Genomic DNA, 22,995 nt, shown 5'->3' with positions numbered 1-22,995 from the left:
ATGTTGTCTGAAGAATCAAGATGTATAGGACAATATGAAATAGCACGAGGACACTCGTTGTGTGTAATGACATATAAAATGTTATTATTAGCATGACAAAAATTCATTCCTAAGACATATGTTCATTTTTTGAATTCCAAACAAATTTCTTGCCACAAGTATTTGGTTGGGAAATAAGACCATACAAATGTGGTAAAAGATGAAGCCAATGAAGACGTTTCAATATGTCATAACTCCATTGTTTATAATTTCTCCTTTTCAAGATGATTGGAGAAGGCTGAAATGAAAAACCCATAATCACTAAGATAAATTTCTACGTTTGCAAAGACAACAATCTTCAATAGTAACTATAAACTCCTAAATATGATCAATACTTTAAAAAAAGCCCCCCAAAAAGACAAAAATTCAAAAAGAAGCCCCCCCCAAAAAGACAAAAATTCTCTAATTGTTAGTACGTCCAAGCAATTAGTCAGAATATGATATTTTTAAAATATGAAAAAAAAAACCTAGAGCTAAAATTGGAAAAAGTATATGTATAAGACGAATGAGCTCCTCAATACCTTTCCAATGCCATAAGAATCACAAAATTTGGATAAATTGACAAAAAAATATGAGTTTAGTTGTTTGAATGGGAGATCTAACTTCAAACAATAATATAATATATCAATAAAACATTTGATAATGAGACTTACACCACTAGAAATTACATGAAACAAGCTTTCCAACAATATCTCATTTGTGAAAATTTGACTCTTGAATCAAAAGTTATAATGATTTTCCCAAATTCTATTTAGTTGAGAAAGAAATTAAATTTTTTAGTCTCCTAGTTGGTTACCCATACTACTATCACTAGCGTAGATGGTTTAAAATAATCATTGTTGCTCCCTTGGGTGGTGGGTGGGTAGAGCCTTGGTGGAAGGGCGATAGGCTAAGTTGCATCACTCATAGGCTTAGTAGTTGTATAGCTAGCTTTGTCCAATCACCTATCTTGACACAACAAGGCACTTAGTGCCCCACCTTAAATCAACACAAAATTATAACCTAAGTTTTTTAATTAAAAACCCTAATGTACCAATGATTTGGCAATTAATGTAGAGGAGACACAAGATTACATAGATATAGTATATTCATTGACATAATGAATATTCTTGTTGACGCTTAAAAACCTGCCAATTGTTCTTTCTTTTGCACCTACAAATTGGTTTGATGATTTTTACAACACAAATCCATACCATGTGAATTTTGTACAATAGTACAAATGAAATCAATCATAGGGTGTTGAAAAATTCTTGAGGGTCTAGGGTAGAAGTCTTTATTTTTGGAAATTCGATAGTTGATCTTAGAGTTTTGGGGCTTTCTAGATGTGATGACAAGGTATGTATTAATCCAAGCCACCTTTTGGAACTAGTATCCACCTCTTAACTTCAAACCCTCATAGATCTAGCTTCACAAGTCCAATTCAAATAAAATAAAAGGAAAAAATGACTTTCTTGGACACTTTAAATTGAATGGTGAGCTTATATTTGCACCAACATGCATAAAAAATAATTTGTAATACAAATCCACAAAGAGGAACCCCAAAATATGGTATTTCTATAAATTTTTTTTGATTCTTTAGGTCATCATATGATGCAAAAGAAGAGCATTATTCAATTTTTCAAAATCCACCAAGATTTGGACCCTAGTAATAACTCATCTACAAAATCACTTTGAGATTTGAGAAGGGGATTTGTAGATTTGAAACTCTAATACCATGTTAGAGTAACTCATGGAGTTAAGCTCCCAAGATCACCTACAACCAAATCTTCCTTCTATAAGAGAGAGATAAGCAAGATCATAGATTTAAAATAATGGATGTAAAATAATTATATTGATACAATTAATTCATAATGTATAGATAGGACCTTGCTTATATAGACAAGGTTGAGAGATCTATAAGATACGTTAATACCTTGTGTAAGAAAATAGGAGCCCCTAATTTTATAATATAGATTTATAGGGGAGGAGCCTTTAAGACAAGGATACACATTTTTTTGCCACATATCTTTCAATTATAGGTTTGAAATTCTCACTAATAAATTCATAGATTAATTTGTAGGAGATTTTTTTTAAGATTGCAAAACAATCAACTATATTTTAAAGCATCCACTATGGTAAAAAAATAAATCCTAAGACCACTCACTTCTTAAATTTACTAAGCTTATTTTTTTTTATGAATAGGTGTGTCAGGTTCTATTAAATATTAGTTTAAGTACACATCTTCACAAAAAAGGGTTGGGTAGATACAATATCACACCCACGAAGTCTTAGACAGGTAGTGTCTAAATAACATAAAATAATATTAAAAAATGGCTTAAGTGGCGAGAGCAACTTCAGTTGGAGGAGGTGGAGAATCTCGATCATCTAATTTACCCCATAAATCAGTGGGGTCAAGGTGACATCACGAATAGATCACCCATCATCTTCTTTAAAAATTACTTGATTGACAAATCTAGTGTAAAACTGAAATAGTAGGGGAAGAGCACCAGTTACCGCTCATGTTCCAATTACCGTTCACTCCTTGCTCTCCCAACCCCTCAATTACCAACTTCAAAGAAACAAAAAAAATTGACAACTAAAAAGCCTATTAATAAATTTCACATGTACCAATAGCCCCTCACTTGAACCCCTAGTAGTTAGAATTTGTAGACTTTAATTGGAGGAATTGTGCAACTTTGTTGGTACCCATAGCGCATGATTATTAGGGCATTTGTTCATAAGTATTGGCAATTTTTGAGGTGGTTGTAGTGCACGGTTATTAGGGCATATTCAAGTAGATATCAGACAACACTTTGAAATGACCACTTTTTAACCCTTGTGGCATCCAGCCATAATGTGCATCATTACTACCCAAAAGCAAGAACAATAGCTATAAACAACTAAGTAGCTTACAAAGACAACCAAAACAAGAATTTGTGAATGGACTATTGGTATGCTTCCCCATATTATTCATTATTTTATCATCTTTTTCAGAGGAGTAAAATACGAGCCAACAAAGATTCATTTGTAATTATTTGTAATTCTTCCATTCACGCATATTTAAGAACCCTTCTCCAACGACCAAAACTGTCAACCCATGATCAGAGACGGATTAGACAATAATATTTTGTTAGTTAACAATAGATCGAACCTTTTCTCTAAACTAGCGTTTAAATGGACAGGTTTGGATAAGCCCATCTCTCAAAAACAGCGGAAGCAGCTTCTGTTCTGTTGTAGAACGAAATTACAATGTCTTGTTCAATTCATCAGCCATGGCCATTGTGCTCTTACTTGACTCCTCCACAGAAGCTTTCTGTTTCTTCTTCAAACCCTAAATTCCATAACAGAGTACGTTGTACACTTATAGGTATCCTTTTTTTTCATACCCAAATTTCCTAATTGAGTATTCGAACTAGTGACTTCTCGAAACTGAAAGTCTGTGGCTGCATGAATTATTGTTGAATAATTCTCTTGACTCGGTTGAATTATATACATATTAAGGAGAAGACAAAAACGGCAGTATTGAGTAGATAGATTTCGGAAAATTGTTATATTATTGACAATGTTGAGTGGATAGATTTCATAAATTTGCTACATTATTGGATGCTTAGGAGTGAACTTGGAGATCTGATATTTCAAATCTCCGTTAGTCTGTTAGTGTTTCCTGTGTGCATTACTCGATATATAGTCGGGATTAGCGGCATATTATGGTTTTCGTTTAAAAACAAATATTTTTGATTTTGTTTTGTTGAAATTTTATTGCATCAGAAGAAGTGTTTGTATGGTACGAGTAGTTGAGGCGTTCTCTTACATTGATCTGGCGTAAGTTTTGGATAAATGAATTCACTTAATAAATTGTTTTCCATTTGGGCTGTTGCATTGATCTGTGATGGGGTTTAGGCTTTTAGCTTAATTGGTTTACATTGCGTTTGGAAAATTAACTGCTTTGAGCTTGTTGCTATAATGGATTTGAAGTCAATTTACAGGGTGTTTTGGCCTAATTCCTTCATTAAATTGACATTTATATGGGAAGTTTGGGGGATGGAGGAGAGGGAGAAGGGTGTTCTTATAGTGAGTGTTTTAGAGGTAATTCACATCTAACTTCAATGAACTTGGCTTAATTGCTTTACTAATATGAGCAGTATTTTTATTGCCTGATAAATCTGAGGTGAGGTTATGGGATTCTCTCTGATGCGGATGGCATGCTTTACATGTGTTTACCTGGCTTACACTTGATTATACCCGATTCAACTGATACACTGCAACCTAGCCAGATGTACAATAGAGTTATTTTCTGTTTTATTGCATTTAGTTGGGTTTGAACTTGGATTATAATCTTACAGGCACAACACTTTACATTACCATTACATCACAACCTAGGAACAAAAAGATTGAAAGACTGAAAGGGTGAGCAAATATATTTTACAGTTGATACCTGTGGATTTAATGTTGTATCATTGACTTTGTTGAATCTAATTATAGATATGTTAATTTTGTAAATCGGCCTTACAAAATCCATTGCAACTCTGCCTTTGGCAGCCTACAATATCACTTAGTTTCTTCTCCTATTTTTTAGCACAATCGATAATTGTAATCCAGGTCATAGATGGGAACATGCATTACAGTATCGTAAGTAGATAGTTTAAAAAATGCTGGGTTCACAGGTGTCATGGAGTGAAAGAATGCTGGGTTCACAGGAATCATGGAGTGAAAGGATGCACTCTATCATTCCTTTTGCCTATTGTCCACTCTCTAGGAGCTAGCCATCAATTTTCAAGGAACCTTTAGATAACCAAATTGAAGTCACCTTTGTTTACTGCTATATCTGATAAATTAAATACATGAAGTAATAATAAAGATGACTATGCATACCAGATATAGGAGTAAAATATATCTTTATTTGCACATGAAATTATTACAAAAGAAGACTTGAGAGGATCAGCCAAGGATTGGAGTTGATCCAACTAAAATCATACTACTTTCCTTCACGATACACAATATATTTAAAGGACCCTACGGTTGCCAAGAGGAACACAACCGTCAACCAACCAACGCTTATAACTACTCGAGAATGACAAACATATTAATACATAATCGAATAACCAATCTTTTCGAACCACAATAATTGACATTGTACACTAACGACATCATCCCTTCCAAAAGAAAGATTCGTCTTCCAGATGACAAGTAAACAACATGCAATATTCGGGAAGACTAATGACAATATTGTAGACGAAGACTTGGATGTGAACTTGGAAGGGTACCTTGCAAACTTGGACTTGTGTACTTGGAAAATCAAATGAATGCGATGGAGGTTTGGGGGCAGCACCCCTAGCGGGGTCAAGGGGTAGCACCCCTGGCACGCTCCTTGTGTGATACAGGGTGGGGTCGAGCGAGCCCAAATTAAGACCTTTAGAATCACACAGATTGTCATGGTGCACATCATTTTCGTGATTTTTAAGAGGCAAAAAACAATGCTGACAAAGCCTGAAAATAGAGATTTTGGAGTGTGTAGCCAATAGATGTTGAACAAGGAAGGAAGTTAGCTGCAAAAATGGGTTGATGTCCACGGTGTAATGAACCATAGTGCTAGCCATATGGCATGTGGAAGTGGAGGGCGTACGACGAGAAGATGAATTAGCAACCGCATTAGATGTTGCACATTAGAGAGGAAGCATCGTATGGTATGATTTACTCTTATGGGGCATACTGTGAGAAAAATTTGCTGTTGTACCATGGAAGAATTATGCCATACTAACACCACTGTATGCTTATGGAGTATTGTGATGAAGGTTGTATGATCAAGTAGAAAGGAGGTCGTATGGTGGTAGACAAGGGTTGTATAGTGAGAATTCCTTGCTGTTTCTGTACCGCCTGTAAAATAAGTTTTGGAGTGTATCATATGCTTTGGCAAATTGGTTGTACATTGTTGAAAGAATAGGGACATATGATACTTCTACGAGGCCATATGATTAATGATCTTGCACATGGGTGCTATGTTGGAATCGTTTGCCGTTGCGCCAAAATTTTAAACTATCAACTCTCGATACAAACGCCAAATTTAACCTGATCCATGGGAGGCAGCTAAGCCATGTTACGAGTCCCTAAGGAGGTGTTGATCACCAAGTCAACAATCTCCCCCTCAGCACTGACTGAGCCTTCAACACGCACTAAAGGGAGACTCAAACCTGTGAACCAAGGCTTTAATACCAATTGTTGGAATCGTTTGCTGTTGCACCAAAAGTTCGAATTTTCAATGCCTGATACACACGCCAAATTTAACCCGACCCAGTCAACATGCTATACTAGGGGCTGTATGTTGAAAATAGACTTTGGCCGTTGTACGATGTAATATTAGAAATGTCGTATGATGATAGCCCAAAATTGTCGTATGCTAGACTGAGGTTGTATGGACAAGGGAGATTGTCAAGGTCGTACACCAAGTCCGCACATAGGTCATAATTTATATCGTCAGGGCTGTACTTTGCCTTTTGAAAGGAGCCATACAATTATGCTAGAGAAAGGTCAAACAATGCAAGAGAAAGGTCGTATGTTGAATGCCTGATACCAACCATATGATTAGTGCCGGCTAGGAGTTTCTTGCCATGCATTGTGATGGAGAAACTGTACTGTATGCCCAAGAAGATGTAAATTGATTAGTGAAGACAGCTGCTGATGGAGTATGATTGTCGTATGACTAAGAGAAAAGGATGTTGTACAAAAGAGGGGCCAAAATGAATTTCCATTGGTTGTGCTAGGGCGTATGGTGTGAATAAGCCTATTATGTGGCCGCCTCAATCCAAGTCCATGACATTTTATTCCTTGCCGCCTTTAGCATCATAATTTCTCCATCCTTTATAATAATATACTGGCTGAAATTTATAATGCGTTGGCCATAATTTATAATTTCTCCCAACAATTAATATTTTAATATTATTTCTTGCCTTTTTCCTCATAACATCATAATCATTTTCTAATTTTCTTTTTTCTTCCTTTTTAAATTTTTTGTGAATTTAATTGCCCTTGACAAGTATTTGTACACTTTGCATTAGATATCTTGCTCTTTGTATTCTCAGATGTATCATCCGTAATTTTGCATTCTTTCATCAATTTCTCTTCATTGAGGTTGTAGCTTCAAGAAAATTACAAGTGGATGAAAATATGTCATAGTCCTCCATTTGCTAGTGAAATAGGCCACAAAGAGAATTTGTTTCGTCCTCTGAGCATGACTATAACTCCAAAATGCCTTCATCGTTTGCTTCCATTGGACCTTGACTCTTCGTCCATTCTTCCCCAAAGTTTGAATCCGACGAATCTGAAGAAGTTGTTTCCTCATTGACGACTTGATTCTTTAAATCAATTAATACTTCCGACCCTTGTTTTCAATGGAGATTGTGTTCTTTATCCAATTATGATTGGCTTTGGTTGCTACTAGCCATCCTCTCCCGAGTAATGAATCGTAATATTTCTTTTGCAATTGTGATGACCACAAAATCTAGGAGGAACTGTTGGGTCTCAATCATTATCTTCAGTGCCATCAACATCCCCAACGACTTGATTCCAAGTTGGTTGGCACCTCCCAAGTGAAATGTTGGTGGCCAAAGGGTTGGTTTCTCGAGGCACTTCTAGGTGTCTTTTGGCAATATGTTTACTCCCAAGCCTCCATTGATGATGGCATTGTGAGTTCTTCCCCATGATTTCCATTTGAACGACAGTTACCTTCTTCATGATGTTCAGCATCAGTAGCATTGGGTCAACGACTTATTTGCCCTTGGGTGGGAGTGCTACTATCATGTCTTGGGTCTTCTTCTTGTCAACTTTGCTTGTCACCGAGCGTGTTGTTAATTGTCACTCTTAGTTGCAGTATGGTTTGAAGAAGGTTTACCACCTTGATTGGTACGATTGTTTGTAATTCTTGCTGTACTATGTTCTTCTTTGGCTTTGATTGCAATGATGTACTTGCAATTTCGTTGGAGGTTTTTCATTCCTTCGCCATAGCTTGTTCTCATCTGCGTTGGCTTCTCGAAGTTGTCCCTTCTTAGTATCTGGTTCTGGGTACACTGCATTCTTTGTCTGTGCTTTATGATTGCCAAAATTGCCTCGTATTGTTCCTCCATATACAACAAATTAATACCTTTTTGCTTTGGGAAGTTGGTGTTTTCATGGTCACCTGGTAAACACCATTTGCACAATAATTACACTTTGTCTTGCTTGTTCTGGCAATCTCTTGCAAAGTGTCCCCATTCACTACATTGTTGACACTATGATAGATTGCCCTTTGGAGTTGTACTATATTTGATTTCATCTACCACATTGATTTCGATAATCGCTTGGTGATGCATTCAGTGGTTTCAATGGAGTGGATTCTCCTTGTGTGAAGAGTACTTGTGTACTTATGGTCTTCAAATCGTATGGGCACTCCTTTATTGAATGACCCATAACCTAACAAATCTTTCTAAGACAACAGCCTTTCATTTGCCTCTCAATTTTTCACTCTGTACACCATAGTTCTTTAGTTTCTTTCTTTTCCTTCAATTCTTTTATCATTCTCATCATATCCCACCATAGGGCTTAGACTATTTTTGATTCTTCGTCTTTGCTACCTTCAGTGTTCTCATCATCGTTTATCCTCTTCCTTCTGAAGGATGTTTTATTTTCACTCTCAATGTCCATCGTTCGATTATAAGCATCGACATATGAAGATGGAGGCACCACTTTCATCTTCTTGCATTGCGAGGGGATCAATCCCTCAATGAACCACCGCTTCTTTAGTCCATAGACCGTTTTGTTCTCCAACTTTACCAGCAACTCCTTGAGCCTACAACTGTAAGTTGATACGTTCTCATTTTTTCCTTGTTTACTGTTGTAGATCTCTGCTACAATCTCATTGTAGTCTTTGAATAGTTTGAACTCTGCCTCAAATGCCTTCTTCAGCGCATCCCATGAGGTTGTAGATTCTTTGTCAAGTTTCATGAACCAATCAATGGCTCTACCTTGTAGCGTCATTGGAAATGCACTCAACCAATACTCTTTGTCTTCCCGGCCGCTTGCTATCCAAATGGTTTTGCACGTCGTTAGTGCCTCACAAGATCTTCAAACTCATTCCCTGTGAATTTTGGGAGTTTCTGTCTTTCCACATTTGGAATCGCTGGGGACTTGGGTGGATCGCCTTGACCTTGATGTTCCATATTTTGCCTTGCACTCACAACCATGCACGAGTCCTCTACATGTCCTCCTTCAGTGTCCCTTGCACTCCAGATATCTTCAGACTCGTTCCTATACTTCTTTCCTCCTAGGGTCTTCAGTTTGGTTCCTCTCTTGAGATGGATAGTTCTCAGATGCAGCATATGTTATTCTCAAATGCTTCAGTTAGTTCATGTCCAGGGTCTCTTTCTTCTTCTTCGTCGTTTGATGCTATCCTTTTGTTTGGCAGTTTCAAATTAGCCAGAATTAATCCTTATCCTGGCTGTATTAGTTGTCTCTTGTTCTTGTATATGCCTTAATCCCTGGTAGAAGTAATCAGTACCTGATAACAATCAGAATGTAGAGAACAGTGTATAAGTGCTTTGCACACAGATCAATCTTAATATTTATTTATGTGCTAAATTTCACATAGATTATGTTTACTGCTCAGGTCAGGATTACACTAATCATACTTTCTATCATCTAAAAAAATTGAATGTTGAATGGTTTTGGTTGAAGGTATCATTTTGTTTTACTTATGCTTAAACACACACTCTGTTGTGTTATTGGCAAATATAAACTTCAACTTTGATATAAAGTTATTTCTATATTACATGCCTTTGATTCACATCTCAACTACATTGCTTTAGTGTGACAGGACAAGTAATCATGCTGCGTAAATTTTTCCTAATTTTTTGTCAAATTGAAAATTATGGAACAAAGAAACAGATCTGCTTAGCTTTTGTTCAAGGCCAGTTGCACAGCCTACAAGTCAACTCCCCACGGAATAATTGAGGGTATGGAAAAATTGAAGTTTTATGCTTGCCCTAAATCATGTACCTTGAAAATTTCACGAAGATTTTCCTTTTGAGATAGATCTCAAATATCCACTTCTAGTTACACTTCTTTTCTTAGCTGCTATTTTTAGACCTGCTTCTGTTAGGATTATCTTTTAGAATCTCTCCTTATTTTATGTCAAGCTTCCAATGGTTAATTGTGTGCATGCCGTTGGGCTGTTGCCGGGAATAATCATTATGTTATGTTGTCATATTATGTTTATGTTGTCATCGGTAATAATGAGTTACGGCGGTCAGTTAGTTAGCCAATGGGTAGGTAGTTGGAGTCACGACGGTTGTGTCGCACCCCTTCGGCTGTTATATATTGCACTACCTTTCCTTCTTAGAGAATCATCATGATAGTCGTGTAAAATGTAATGTTATAAGCACTTGATGTACATGGACTGTTGAATTAATACAGAGACTGGTTATTTAATGTATTTCCATTATGTTCTGTGCATTTACTTTCTGCATTTAACCGTTTACCCGAGAGGGCAAACATGGGCTTGTCTTATGTTTATTCAAAGTTTTCTTTACGAAGGATATTCCACTTTACAAAGAGTTTTTCTTTTTGATAAGGGATAAGGGTCCCTTTCCCACCACATCAACCAGTTTAGAAAGATTTATTAATGATAAATGTAAGATAATTGAATGTTGTTCTTAACTGTGGTTTTTGCAACATTGTAATAATTTTTGTGCTTTGCATTATTTATCAAAGTCTTTTGGGTCAGCTTAATTTACTTTTCTGTTGTTCCTCATGTTATGCTCTTTCTGGCATCATGCAGAGTCTCTTGCAGAAGCAAACCCTAGTAGCACTGTTGAACCACTCCTCCTTCGTGCTGTTCGGGGAGAAACAGTGCAGAGGCCTCCTGTTTGGCTTATGAGACAAGCTGGAAGATATATGAAGGCAGGTTATGTCCATCTGTTTTATTCCCATGTTTCAATATATGTTTTAATTGTTCATTTCCTCACCTGTAGTGGAATATGTAGACATAAATAAACAAGGCTTCTTATTCTTGTTTATAGAGTATTATTTGTTTTATGGTAATCCAAGATATTTTATTTGGTGTGCATGCATTTGCTCTAAATATTGGTTCTAGATGCATTTTTCCTTCATAAATTTATAATCAAGAGCATTCATGCAATGTATGTTCAGGATTGGGAAAAAAGAAAAAAGAATAGTATGCTATTGAGCGAAAAATACCAATAAGAGTTAAAGGTTATTTAAAAATTAATAGGTCATGTCATTGACACTAAGTTATCGGTTTTGCTTTGTCTGTAAAGACAAATCATGTACTGTATTTTGATTAGATTCATATGATACACTATTATGTTGCTTTCATACTTTTCCTTGACTTTTTATTTTTATCCATATTATGATAGTACTCATTTAAGTTAAGCTTTCATCATAAAGTCTATTTCAGGAAGTAATGGATTTTTCTGTAAAGACCGAGTACATGGAAGAGTGATTGACATACAAAGTGAAGTTCTTTGTTTGCATTCACTGTCATCCATCCATGGCATGTTCTTTCTGCAAGGACCATGCTTCCCTAAATACATTAGGAAGATGTGTCCATTGTGTGTTCCAAGAGACCAAGCCAAAGCCTCAGATTTCTTATGGACTGCCTTTCTTGTACGTACACATGTTGAAGACGGACGATGCTATTCTGACTCCAAAATGGGTGAATCTGTCAGACTAACAGCGACGTGTTACACAATCTCAGCCATCCAATAAAAAATCTACGGTTAAAAAGATGGGACTAACATCGCGTGTTAGTCGCGCCGTAAGCCATTTTGGAGCCAGAATAGCATCGTCCGTTGAAGGCCAACAACACAAATATATATTAATATATTAGCCATTGGAGGGATGGATGGATATAACTTTCATTAAATCCATGAAGATTAGTATGGAGAAGGACTAGCACCAACCCTAAGTTCTTGATATTTTTTACATCCCTATTAAAACTTGGGCTTACCAACTTGGTGTAATGTCCCCCATTAGAACGCTACCTGTTTCCCAATAGTTAAATACATCATTTAACATCATTATGTCTTAAATTAGGTTATTGAGATTAGAAGTATATATAATGCAGTAAATAACTAATTAAATTTAGGGTTCACCCTCACTTCTTCCCTAACCCTACAGAGGATGGTGGAATTACTGTGCTAGGGCGCTTGGAAACAGTCTACGAGCGGGCACCTTCAAGGTTTCTTAGGAACATATTTTTATGCCCATCTCGGGACTCTCCCTCAAGGCTTCAGAAATATGTCTTTACCCATCTTGGGATTTACTCATCTAGTTACTCAATTACTCCGCCTTTCCCTACACAAACCCCCTATCCCAGCATAGGCAGTAGCAGAAAAGCAAGGATTAGACCTTTTATTTTATTAGCTTTCCAAGTATTACAAATGCACAAGGAATTAAGTATTAACCTGATATACATTTATTAATATGGTGTCTCAGATTATAGATATTTGTTCTTTATTTATAACATTCCATATCGTATAATTTGCAATAGTTATTTGACAATAAGTGAGATACTTCATACCAAATGTTACCGCAGCAGTAATGAATCTAATGATCGACCCCCCTCTTGATGCGTGTAGTTTTCTTGGTATTATTCTTCTGATCTGATTCCTTTCCTTTATATCTCTTAATGTGAGGGAGGGGTCACACCTCTTTATCATGTATGCCCTTTGGCAAGAGACGCACCCTTTCACCATTAGCACCCTTTGAAAGAGTGCAACTCTTCATTATTTCTGCCCTTTGAAAGGGACACAACTTTTCATAATCAGATCTGCACTTCTTATTTAAATCAGATCTCCACTTCTGTTTCCCCAAATTATCACCCCTCAAATGAGGTTCCCTTCTCCCTTTTATATCTCATGTTAGAGGGAGTCACAACTCTTCATTTCATGTCTTTTGACCATTCATTAACTTACTTAAATTTTAATTATATTTAATTATATTCTTTTATATTTTAATTTAATTTTTAGTATTTTAATTTTATTATTAATATTTATTATTAAATTCTATTTCAAAGTGGGGACATTATAGTCCGCCCCACCCATGATTGCTTGTCCTCAATCAATGATCATAGTGTGTTCAAAATGACTTCCAATATGAAATGACTTTAGAAACACACATGGAATAAACATGTTGGAAACATATCAGGCATGAACCAAACACGGAGCATATACATGGATATATGCGAACACGGAGCATTCATGCAAATACATTGATTCCTTATCATTGACTAGAATGATTCATTGATTCATGTCTATCTTGTAGAATGGCAGGATCAAAGCTCTAATACCAATTGTAATGTCCCCTATTAGAACACTACCTGTTTCCCAATAGTTACATACATCATTTAACATCATTATATCTTAAATTAGGTTATTGTGATTAGAAGTGTGTATATATATATATATAATGCAATAAATAACTAATTAAATTTAGGGTTTGCCTCACTTCTTCCCTAACCCTACGGAAGATGGTGGAATTAACTGTGCTAGGGCGCTTGGAAACAGTCTACGAGCAGGCTCCCTCAAGGTTTCTTAGGAACATATGTTTATGCCCATCTCAGAAGGCTTCAAAAATATATGTCCTTACCCATCTAGTGACCGAATTACTGTGCCTTTCCTTACAGAAACCCCCTATCCCAGCGTAGGCATTAGCAGAAAAGCAAGGATTAGACCGTTTATTTTATTAGCTTTCCAAGCATTACAAATGCACAAGGAATTAAGTTTTAACCTGATATACATTTATTAATATGGTGTCTCAAATTATATATATTTTGTTCTTTATTCATAACATTCCATATCATATAATTTTCATTAGTTATTTGACAATAAGTGAGATACATCATACCAACTGTTGCCGCAACAGTAATGATCGATCCCCCCTCTTGATGCATGTAGTTTTCCTGTTATTATTCTTCTGATCTTATTCCTTTCCTTTATATCTCTCAATGTGAGGGAGGGGTCATACCTCTTCATCATGTATGCCCTTTGGCAAGAGACACAACTTGTCATCATTAGCACCCTTTGAAAGAGTGCAACTCTTCATTATTTCTGCCCTTTGAAAGGGATGCAACCTTTCACAATCAGATCTGTGCTTCTTATTTATATCAGATCTGCACTTCTGATTCCCCAAATTATCACCCCTTAAATGAGGTTCTCCTCCCTTTTCTATCTCATGTTTGAGGGAGTCACAACTTTTCATTTCATGTCTTTTGACCATTCATTAACTTAATTAAGTTTTAACTATATTCTTTTATATTTTAATTTTATTATAATATTTATTATTAAATTCTATTTCAAAGTGGGGACATTACACTTGGGACTCCATCTGCCTCGCCATATCAATCCTTGCCTTAAAAATGAATAATGTTTGAAATTAAATCATAGCAGCAATAATCTTTTGGGGAAAACATTGGCAAACTAAAAGTATAAGATTTTTTGAAAACATTGGGGAAATGTGGATTTAAAAGAAAACATACAAAAATGTAGAAAAAGAGAGAAACATTACTTGTTTTTGAAACTTAAAGGCATTTCCATAGCGTAGAGACATAGAGAGCAAATAAAATAGAGAGTTTAGCCTATGTGTTGTCCAAATGAAAAGTTTGTCTAAAATAGCAGAATGCAGTATAGCATGTAAACTTTGCTAGTAAATGATTCTTTGGTAAGTTTTGTATGAAGTTGATAAAGTTATTGGGAAGTTAATAATAAAATATTTCTGAATGATATGTGAGTAAAGTGTAAACCTCTAGTGTTGTATGATGTGGATGGATGGTAAAACCTCTAGTGTTGTATGATGTGGATGGATGGTAAAATGCTACTAACAGCACTGCATTCCAAATTATTAATAATATCAAAAGAATGCCCATTCATAGAGATTGTACTATCATAATAAACTTTGAAACCTGCAAAAACTTAGTGAGACCTCCAAACAACTTCAATAAACATGTTTGCATTTTAGAAAGATAACAGAAAAAAACATTATAAATATGAAGTATGAACAGTGAGCTGAAATATAATAGTAAAATACTATCTCTTTGGACGGAAGCCCTACTAAAGTAAAATAGATTTAACTTTTTTAATCTTGTTAATTTAATTGAAAGATCCATGTGCTGTGCACATTGAAAATTTTATTTAACAGATTATTCATCTATTTCTATGCGTTGGTTGAATTTTGTGTAAACACTATTTATATGGCTTGAAGTTATAGAATGTATTTGCAGTAGTGTTATAGCAAAAATTTGATTACCTCCAGCTCAAATGCGCTGCCTCTCGATTCCCTGCAAGTTTGCAATTAGTTGTGTCTTGTATGCATGTACCAGCAAGCTCTTGTTTGTAGTCGTGCCCTAACTAAAACTGTCGCCTGGCTGTATTATTCGTATAATATTTCGCCATTTCGGAGGTTTCAAGGGTTTCATGAGTTGGTGGGTGATTAAGGTTTCAAATGCGATTTGAATGTGATTTTTATGCAAAAAAATAGTTGAAAATTGTAGTCAACGATTTTTTGAAATGCCAAGATGTTTTGGGGGAAAAAATCACCCGTGAGACTAGTTTGCAAAAGATCGGGTATAAATGGGAATTTTTGGACTTTTTTGCTTCTATGGTTTGAATGGCCCAAAAGTAGCCTCTTCAACATTGTATATGCCTTAATGGTTCCCAAGAACTGCCAAAGTAGCTTCTTTGATGTGAGAAATGTCTACTGGCCTTGAAGTCAGCACCTGGTGTAGGATATATAATCTATCTATGCAAGCATCTTAGGATACTTCATAATTTCAACAATTGTAAAATTTATTTTGGAACTTACAAGATGCCGGTCATATTGAGATTTCTTGCATCTGTTAAAGATTAAGGTTAGTAGTAGTACAATCAACTTGTTATGATATTTAAAATTTATTTTGAATCTTGATGAATATGTCTTTCAGAGGGTCCCTTCTTGCCTTGATTCACTTTGGAGGTCAAGATCCTTATGCCATTAGAAAATCAAAATTCCTGCATCTGCTTGAACACTCTTTCCTAGTCAATATCCTCTTAGAATTAGAGCTGAACCTTTTCTAATTCCCTTTGCTGGTCAAGATCCTCACTAAAATATCTGCAACTTGTCTCTCCAAACCAGATTTTAAATTGTGTTGTATATTGATGATGACAAAGTTTCTGATTTCATATATCAAGGCTGTAGTTTGTGCCAGCTATGTGTTCTCCACAGGCATCGATTTCCAGATAACAACTCATTCTTAGATGGATGCAGGTTTGTACTAGGGATTTTTCAATCAATGATGATGAACATGGCAAATTTTTGTATATCTATAGTAAAGTTCATAATGCTAGTCGGCTGTAATTAAGAACGTCTTGAGAAATAGAACAAGTTCGAATTAAAATACGTATTCTGTTTGTGTATTATATTTTTCTCATAATTTACTTAGTTGTGAACATGCTATCACTAGAACACTCTCAAGGAGCACTTTCCAAAGGAATGATTTTTGTTTTTCCAAGATTTTGTTTCTCAGTTTTATCTTTTATGTTGACTTCCTTTAAAATTCAATTGTTGGACCCTAGAATGGCTCACTCTTTTTCACCAGAAAGTCTTACTCCTTATTTGTTACTTAGAGATTTCTTGATATACATGGATTATAATACTTGGTGTGCATCAAGATGACTTTTATCTCTTTGATTTTGCAAGAACATCCATTGATCCGGGTCCCAAGGGTAAACCCAGCAGATAACACTCTAAATTGCTGGAATTAAGATGTGTTATAAGCAGTTACTGATTCTGGTACTAGGTCAGGTTTAGATTCATGAGTTTGGTAAAAACAATTTTTTGGTTTGGGTTTGCCCATAAAAAAACATGCAAAATCAGAAACATATAGATATTTGCAGCAGTAATTAGGTTTAGAATATCACATGGCATCATATAATAAACAAAACCCCGATAAACCTTAAAATATATTTATTATTTAGTACTTCAATGTCAGTTAGTCAAATGTGAATGTCATGATATATATTCAAATTGAAAAAAATAATATCAAGTGCAAACATTCAGCCATCACTGATCAGGCATCAACATCATATTGGTCTTCAAAATATTATTGTCACTATCCATATTAGATGATTTAGGCATTGGTATATTAGAGGGACCATGAGTAGTACCATTGGCACTCTCATGCTTGCCAGTTGGCTAATCTCAACATCAAGTGTAGCAGGTCAGGGAGCGGAAGCATCCAAGTCGGTATGCTTTGGCTTGATATCTCACTTCCTTGTAACCACTTTCTTTGTGCAAAAGGAGGCACAAGTTGGAATGCACATACACTAAGTCCTTTGCCTTTCTTGAGTGTAGTTGGTTGCAATGGAGTGGTTGTGATGGAGTATGTATTCCAGTTCTTTTTAGATGTAGATGAACCTACAACCTATTAAGGAAAAACTAGGGAGCTAGAGAAAACTTGTGATAAAATATTGATCGCTTGAAGTTTGCTTACCCACTTTAGTTGCCGCTTGTTCAGATCCTATTAATGAAGAAACTACTTCGAGTTGTTGTGACCTGGTTTGACTATCAATTGGTTACCAACCAATTATTTTCTGAGCTTGGTCAATTGCATGCATAATGGCTAGCATCTCCTTGTCATAAATAGAGAATTGTTTTCCCACTTCCTTATGTTTACAACTCTTGAATGCAATTGGTGCTTCTTGTGGATAAGCATTGCCTCAATTTTCTCTTCGAATGCACCACACTTGAAGATAAAGAGAAGGGAAAAATCAGGAATAGCTAGCATGAGACATGACTTGTTACCTCTTTCATTTTGTCAAATTCTCATTGCACTGCTTCACTGCACACGAAAGCTCTCTTCTTTGCTATGCTGGTTAAGGGGGCATCCAGTTGATAGAATCTCTTGATGAACCCCCGATAGTAACTACAAAGGCCAAAGAATCATGGGCCCTTGCATCTATGTTAGAGTCTTTAGAGGAGGCCAATCTAGTATGGCTTTGATCTTCTCCATGTCCACCTACACTCCCTTCATGCTAATGACATGTCCCAAATATAAAATTTTTGTTGTCACAAACTTTCATATAGACTCTTTTGCAAAAAGAGTTTGTTCCTCCAAAATTCCTAACATCTCATTCAAGTGCCTTAAGTGCTCCTCCCAAGTTTTGCTTTATATAAGAATGTCGTCAAGGAAAACAAGGACAGACTTCCTTAGTTGTTTGATGAACACCTAGTTCATGCATGACTAGAAAGTTGTTAGGGTGTTTGTCAAACCAAACAACTTGACTAAAAGTAGTGCCCATAGTGGCATTGAAAGGCTATCTTGTGGATATCCTCCTGTGTGGATTTGATGGTAGGCAGATCTAAGGTATATTCTTTGAGAAATGGACTGCTCCATGAAGCGCATCTATCAATTCATGAATCTTGGGAATTGGGTATTGATTTTTGATAGTTTTCTTGTTTAATGCTTTGTAGTCAATGCACATCCTCAATGTGCCATCTTTTTCTTCACAAGGACTACAAAAGAGGCAAAAGGACTTAAATTGGACTCGATATGCCCCAAGTGCCTTTTTTGCCTTTTTAATCTCCTTATTATGCCTTCTAGGATGGTGATGAGGAGTAGTTATGACAGGCTTAGCACCCTCTTCAAACAAAATGACATGCTCAAAGCCTCCACTAGGGTGGTCTTCTTAGAGGAGTGTTGTTGAAGACTTAGGTATGCTTGTTCAAGACATTCTGTATATCCAGGTGGTATGCTTTCTTGCCTTTGAGAGAGTTTGTCATCAATACCAAGCTTTGAAGAGCACACAAGAAATACTGAGAGGGGGGGGATGAATCAATATTTCAGATTTTTAAACTTTTAAATGCATGAAACCACATAAAACATAAAGAGAGCTACTATCAAGACGTAAACATCAAATCTCTCGTGGAAAACCCTTTTGGGTAAAAAACCATGGCACACAATATCTTTCATTAACAAGATGGGCACCAACCCAGATTACATAAGTGAGCACCAACTCTCAGAGAGCACCAACTCTCCTCGAAGCACCAACTCAGATCGGATGAGGCACCAACCTCAGTTTGAGCACAAACCCAAAAATGTAAAACTCGATAATCAGTAAAACTAACATAACACCTTTCAGAACAGACTCAGCACTTCACTTTAATCCTTTTTAAAAAGTCACAGCCAATTAAAAACAGTTTTATTTAACAGCAGATGCACATTAACGCCTCCCATATATTATTATCATCAACCCCTATCGTGCATATACCACTCCCTTACATATGATACTCCAAATCGTTGCTATCCAAAAATCCCTTACCTCAGGAAATATTACTTCACTCCACACATCTATCTCAAAAAGGATATTTCAGACCCCTTTATAAAACAAAAGCCAATATCTATTATATTTAACGCTGCTTCTGTTAGCAGCAACGACCCTGTCCTTGATGAAACACACAACACTGTTATAATTCCACTCCCGTGCTAGCAAAGAATTAATGCTAAACCATTTCTAGAACACTTGACTCAAAGAAAGAATGCCACCAATCATGCACAAAATCATAAAAGCTCCACCATGCATCGATTCATGCTCAGAATAAATAAAACCAGCACACCTTACCAGCCTCGACCCCATCATGCGTTATCAAAAACAGACAAAACGGTTGACCAAGTAAGAGAGTCAACTTGGCCAATTACTCTTTATTTGTCTTAGCATTAAAAACTTTTTGAAAAAATCTGTAGCTTAATATTATGCAAACGCCGACTGCCCAGAATAGCATCCACAGCTCAATAAAGGCAGAACACGTTACGAAATAGCTGAAATGCCTCACAAATGGAACTGCAGGCAAAGGATTCGATTCAGACACTAGATAATAAAACTTCAGTGCTTTTAGATCTGGGGCTATATATTAATTTACCAAGCACTCCAGTGGATGGAAATATTTGAATCGATTTTAAGATAGAGATGTCCAAATCTATCGGCCTAAAGAAGTATAATTCCACACAAGTATATCCTTTCTTAAATGCAAGACATTACAGAAAGGCAGAGCTGCCACCTGAAGTCGACTCAAAATAGAATAATAAAGTTGTTGCCAAGGAAATCGCCTAGTATTTATGAGTGCGTATGAACAATGCAAATTAATCATAGAAATTGACCCTTAAATATTCAAGTGCTGACATAGCATATGATCTGACATGGCAACTTGACTTGGCACACATCAACAGGTGAAGTATACAGGTAGGCAGCTTAAGCAAACACCCAACCAGCTCAAGTAGACACCCAACCAGCTCAAGTAGACAACCAAGCAGCTCAAGCATGCAACCAAGTAGCTCAAGCACACACCCAAGTAGCTCAAGCAGACAACCAGACAGCTCAATCTAATTTTCAATTACTTTGAGTAATCCTCCAAAAAATGTACAACCTTAAATGTCATCCTTTGACATGAATGACAAAATATCCAACAAGCTCTATGTGACCAATTGTTGTGACGTTTTCACACATCGCCCCATTGCAAATGGGGACCCATGTTTTTTGCTCGTTTTGTTCGTTTTCGCTTTGCTTTTTTTTAGGGTTTTGTTAGTTTGTTAGTTGTCTGGATTTAGGGTCAAGCCTTAGGGTTTTAATTACCGTCTTTTCGGACCAGAATCCAGTCGCTTTTGAGAGCTTTTGAGTTTCCTTTTCTAGAATGCAAATTTTGAATGAAATGAATTCGCCAGAATGGTCTAATTTTCAATTGGAATGTTGACGCAGAGTCTAAATTCGTCTAAGTGTTGATGATGAAACATGAATTTTGTCCAATTGAGTAATTTTGACCAAATTTTGACTTTTTTGATTTTTGATCCTAGGCATTTCAAATGATTTGTTTTCGCCTTGTGAAGTGATAAAATGTGTAAAATCATGATATTTTGGCCTGTAGGAGCAAAATCGCTCCTGTCCCTCAGTGAAGGACGGGAGCTCGTTTTCAAATATCTCATCATTCTTGCAGAGTCCAGACAAATTTTACGTTTGAAGTGATGGAGAACGGCGAGATCTTTCCATTGAATATAAATTGAAGATTTTCATGAGCACAGAAATGCCTCCAGGGGGAAGATCGCTCCTGTCCCTCAGTGAAGGACCGGAGCTACAAATTCAATTTCGCCTTGTCCTTGCAAGATTTTGAAAGTTTAATGATTTGAGGACGTCCGAAGGAAGATACTTTGCCAAATGAATATAATTTGATATGCAAAAACGAAGGAGAATGACCTATATTGACCATATCGCTCCTGTCCCTCTCCAAGGGACCAGGGCGAGGTACCTTGTAGCTCTCGTCCCTCTCCCAGGGACCAGAGCGATTTCCTTCATTATGCAAAATCCAGACAAAGGTCAAGGCAAGTTTACGTTCAAAAACAAGGAAAAACATGAGATAAATGCGTTGAATATAAATTGAAGATTTTTGGGACGTCCATAACAGTGCTAATTGCCTAAATCGCTCCTGTCCCTCAGTGAAGGACCGGAGCTACAAATCCAATTTTGCTTTGTCCTTGCAAGATTTTAACGTCTTGACGATGTGAGAAGGTCCAAAGAGGTACATTTTATCAAATGAATATAACTTGAAGTGCTGTCGGGGAGATCAACAGGGTAGCAAGTCCGGCTTGAGTGAGGTCCTGATCCTGAAATTTGGCTAAGTCTGGAATGCCCTGATCCTGAATTTGACTAAGTCTGGAAACTGAAAAAACCTCCAAAAACTAGATTTTGCAATATAACTCCTGGAGGTCTGAAACCACTCTCAAACATCCTGAAAGTATATATGGAATATAACTTAAAGTATAAGAAAGAAGAAACATAGAAGGAAATGTCACTTATACTTAAATGTTATATTCCATTAAAATTGTCCTGATCGAGAGTGCGACAAGTCAAATTTCGCTCGTGTCCCTCACCAAGGGACCAGAGCGAAAATGCTTAGTTGAGCCATTCCTGACCTTGTTTGGACGAATCGAGACATCAAAGGCATGGTGAAGGACGAAATGAGCATGATAGAGCATCCAGACTTGATCAAAAACAATGAGATGATGAAGTTTTGCCTAGAGGGTCAAATTCGCTCCTGTCCCTCACTGAAGGACCAGAGCGAAATTCTTCATAAGGTACGATCTAGGCAAAGATCAAGCAAATTTTATGTTCGAAGGCAAGAAAGGAGGTCAATCGAACCCGTTGAAGACAAATTGAAGATTATCAAACGTCAACAAAGGACCAAAATGCTTAAGTTCGCTCCTGTCCCTCAGGAAGGGACCAGAGCGATTTTTGTTGTGGATGACTTTCTTGCACAGTTTGAACCGATCTCAAGGCATGGATGAATAGAAGAGCACATTACGAACCCGTTGAATATAAGTTTTGAAGGTGACAAAGTGAAATAAGGCCCATAGAGCTAAAATCGCTCCTGTCCCTCTCCAAGGGACCAGAGCGAAATTCTTATGAAGGCTTAAAATTTGAAAGTTTATCAAGCATCAAGTGATCACGAAGGATCAAGGAACTTTATTTTGCACGATGATGGTGATTGCAAGTTGGAGAACGCAAGCATGAACCCAAAGACTTGAAGTTCGCTCCTGTCCCTCAGGAAGGGACCAGAGCGATATTGATTATAGTTGCTAATTCCTTCAAAAATCACGTTAAGTCAAGGTTTTGCAAAGGGGTAAAAGGTACAAGGTGTCTTTTGAAGATGATATGCAAGAGTTTTGAACGTAAAAGTGTTATCAATTAAGTTAAAGGACTCATATCGCTCCTGTCCTTTGGACAAGGACCAAGGCGATTTTTACTAAAACACTCATGTTCCGACAAAATCAAGACAATGCAAGGATAGCTAAGGTCAAGGACGTCCTTTAAGAGGCAATGAACGAGGAACCAAGGATGAAAGATGACACGTTTTGGCTAGAGCTTCAGGATCGCTCCTGTCCCTCTTCAAGGGACCAGGGCGATATCACAT

General features: G+C 36.6%; 1 protein-coding gene across 3 annotated transcripts in view; it reads left to right on the top strand.

Moving 5' to 3' along the window:
- The first annotated feature begins 3,088 nt into the window (after window positions 1-3,088).
- LOC131033741 (uroporphyrinogen decarboxylase, chloroplastic) overlaps window positions 3,089-22,995 on the top strand; it is a 140,280-nt gene continuing 120,373 nt past the window's right edge. Inside the window, exons 1-2 of one of the 3 annotated variants that reach the window (XM_057965020.2) lie at window positions 3,089-3,385; window positions 10,823-10,944. In XM_057965020.2, coding sequence (XP_057821003.2) covers window positions 3,268-3,385; window positions 10,823-10,944 — 240 coding nt within the window. In that variant the 5' untranslated portion in view covers window positions 3,089-3,267. The remainder of the gene's footprint in view (window positions 3,386-10,822; window positions 10,945-22,995) is intronic. The other 2 variants (XM_057965019.2, XM_057965021.2) reach the window with 2 other exon arrangements.

Source organism: Cryptomeria japonica, chromosome 4, assembly GCF_030272615.1.
Source record: "Cryptomeria japonica chromosome 4, Sugi_1.0, whole genome shotgun sequence".
NCBI lineage: Eukaryota > Viridiplantae > Streptophyta > Pinopsida > Cupressales > Cupressaceae > Cryptomeria > Cryptomeria japonica.
The sequence above is the reverse complement of the archived record's forward strand: the minus strand, read 5'-3'. Positions and strand labels throughout refer to the sequence as shown.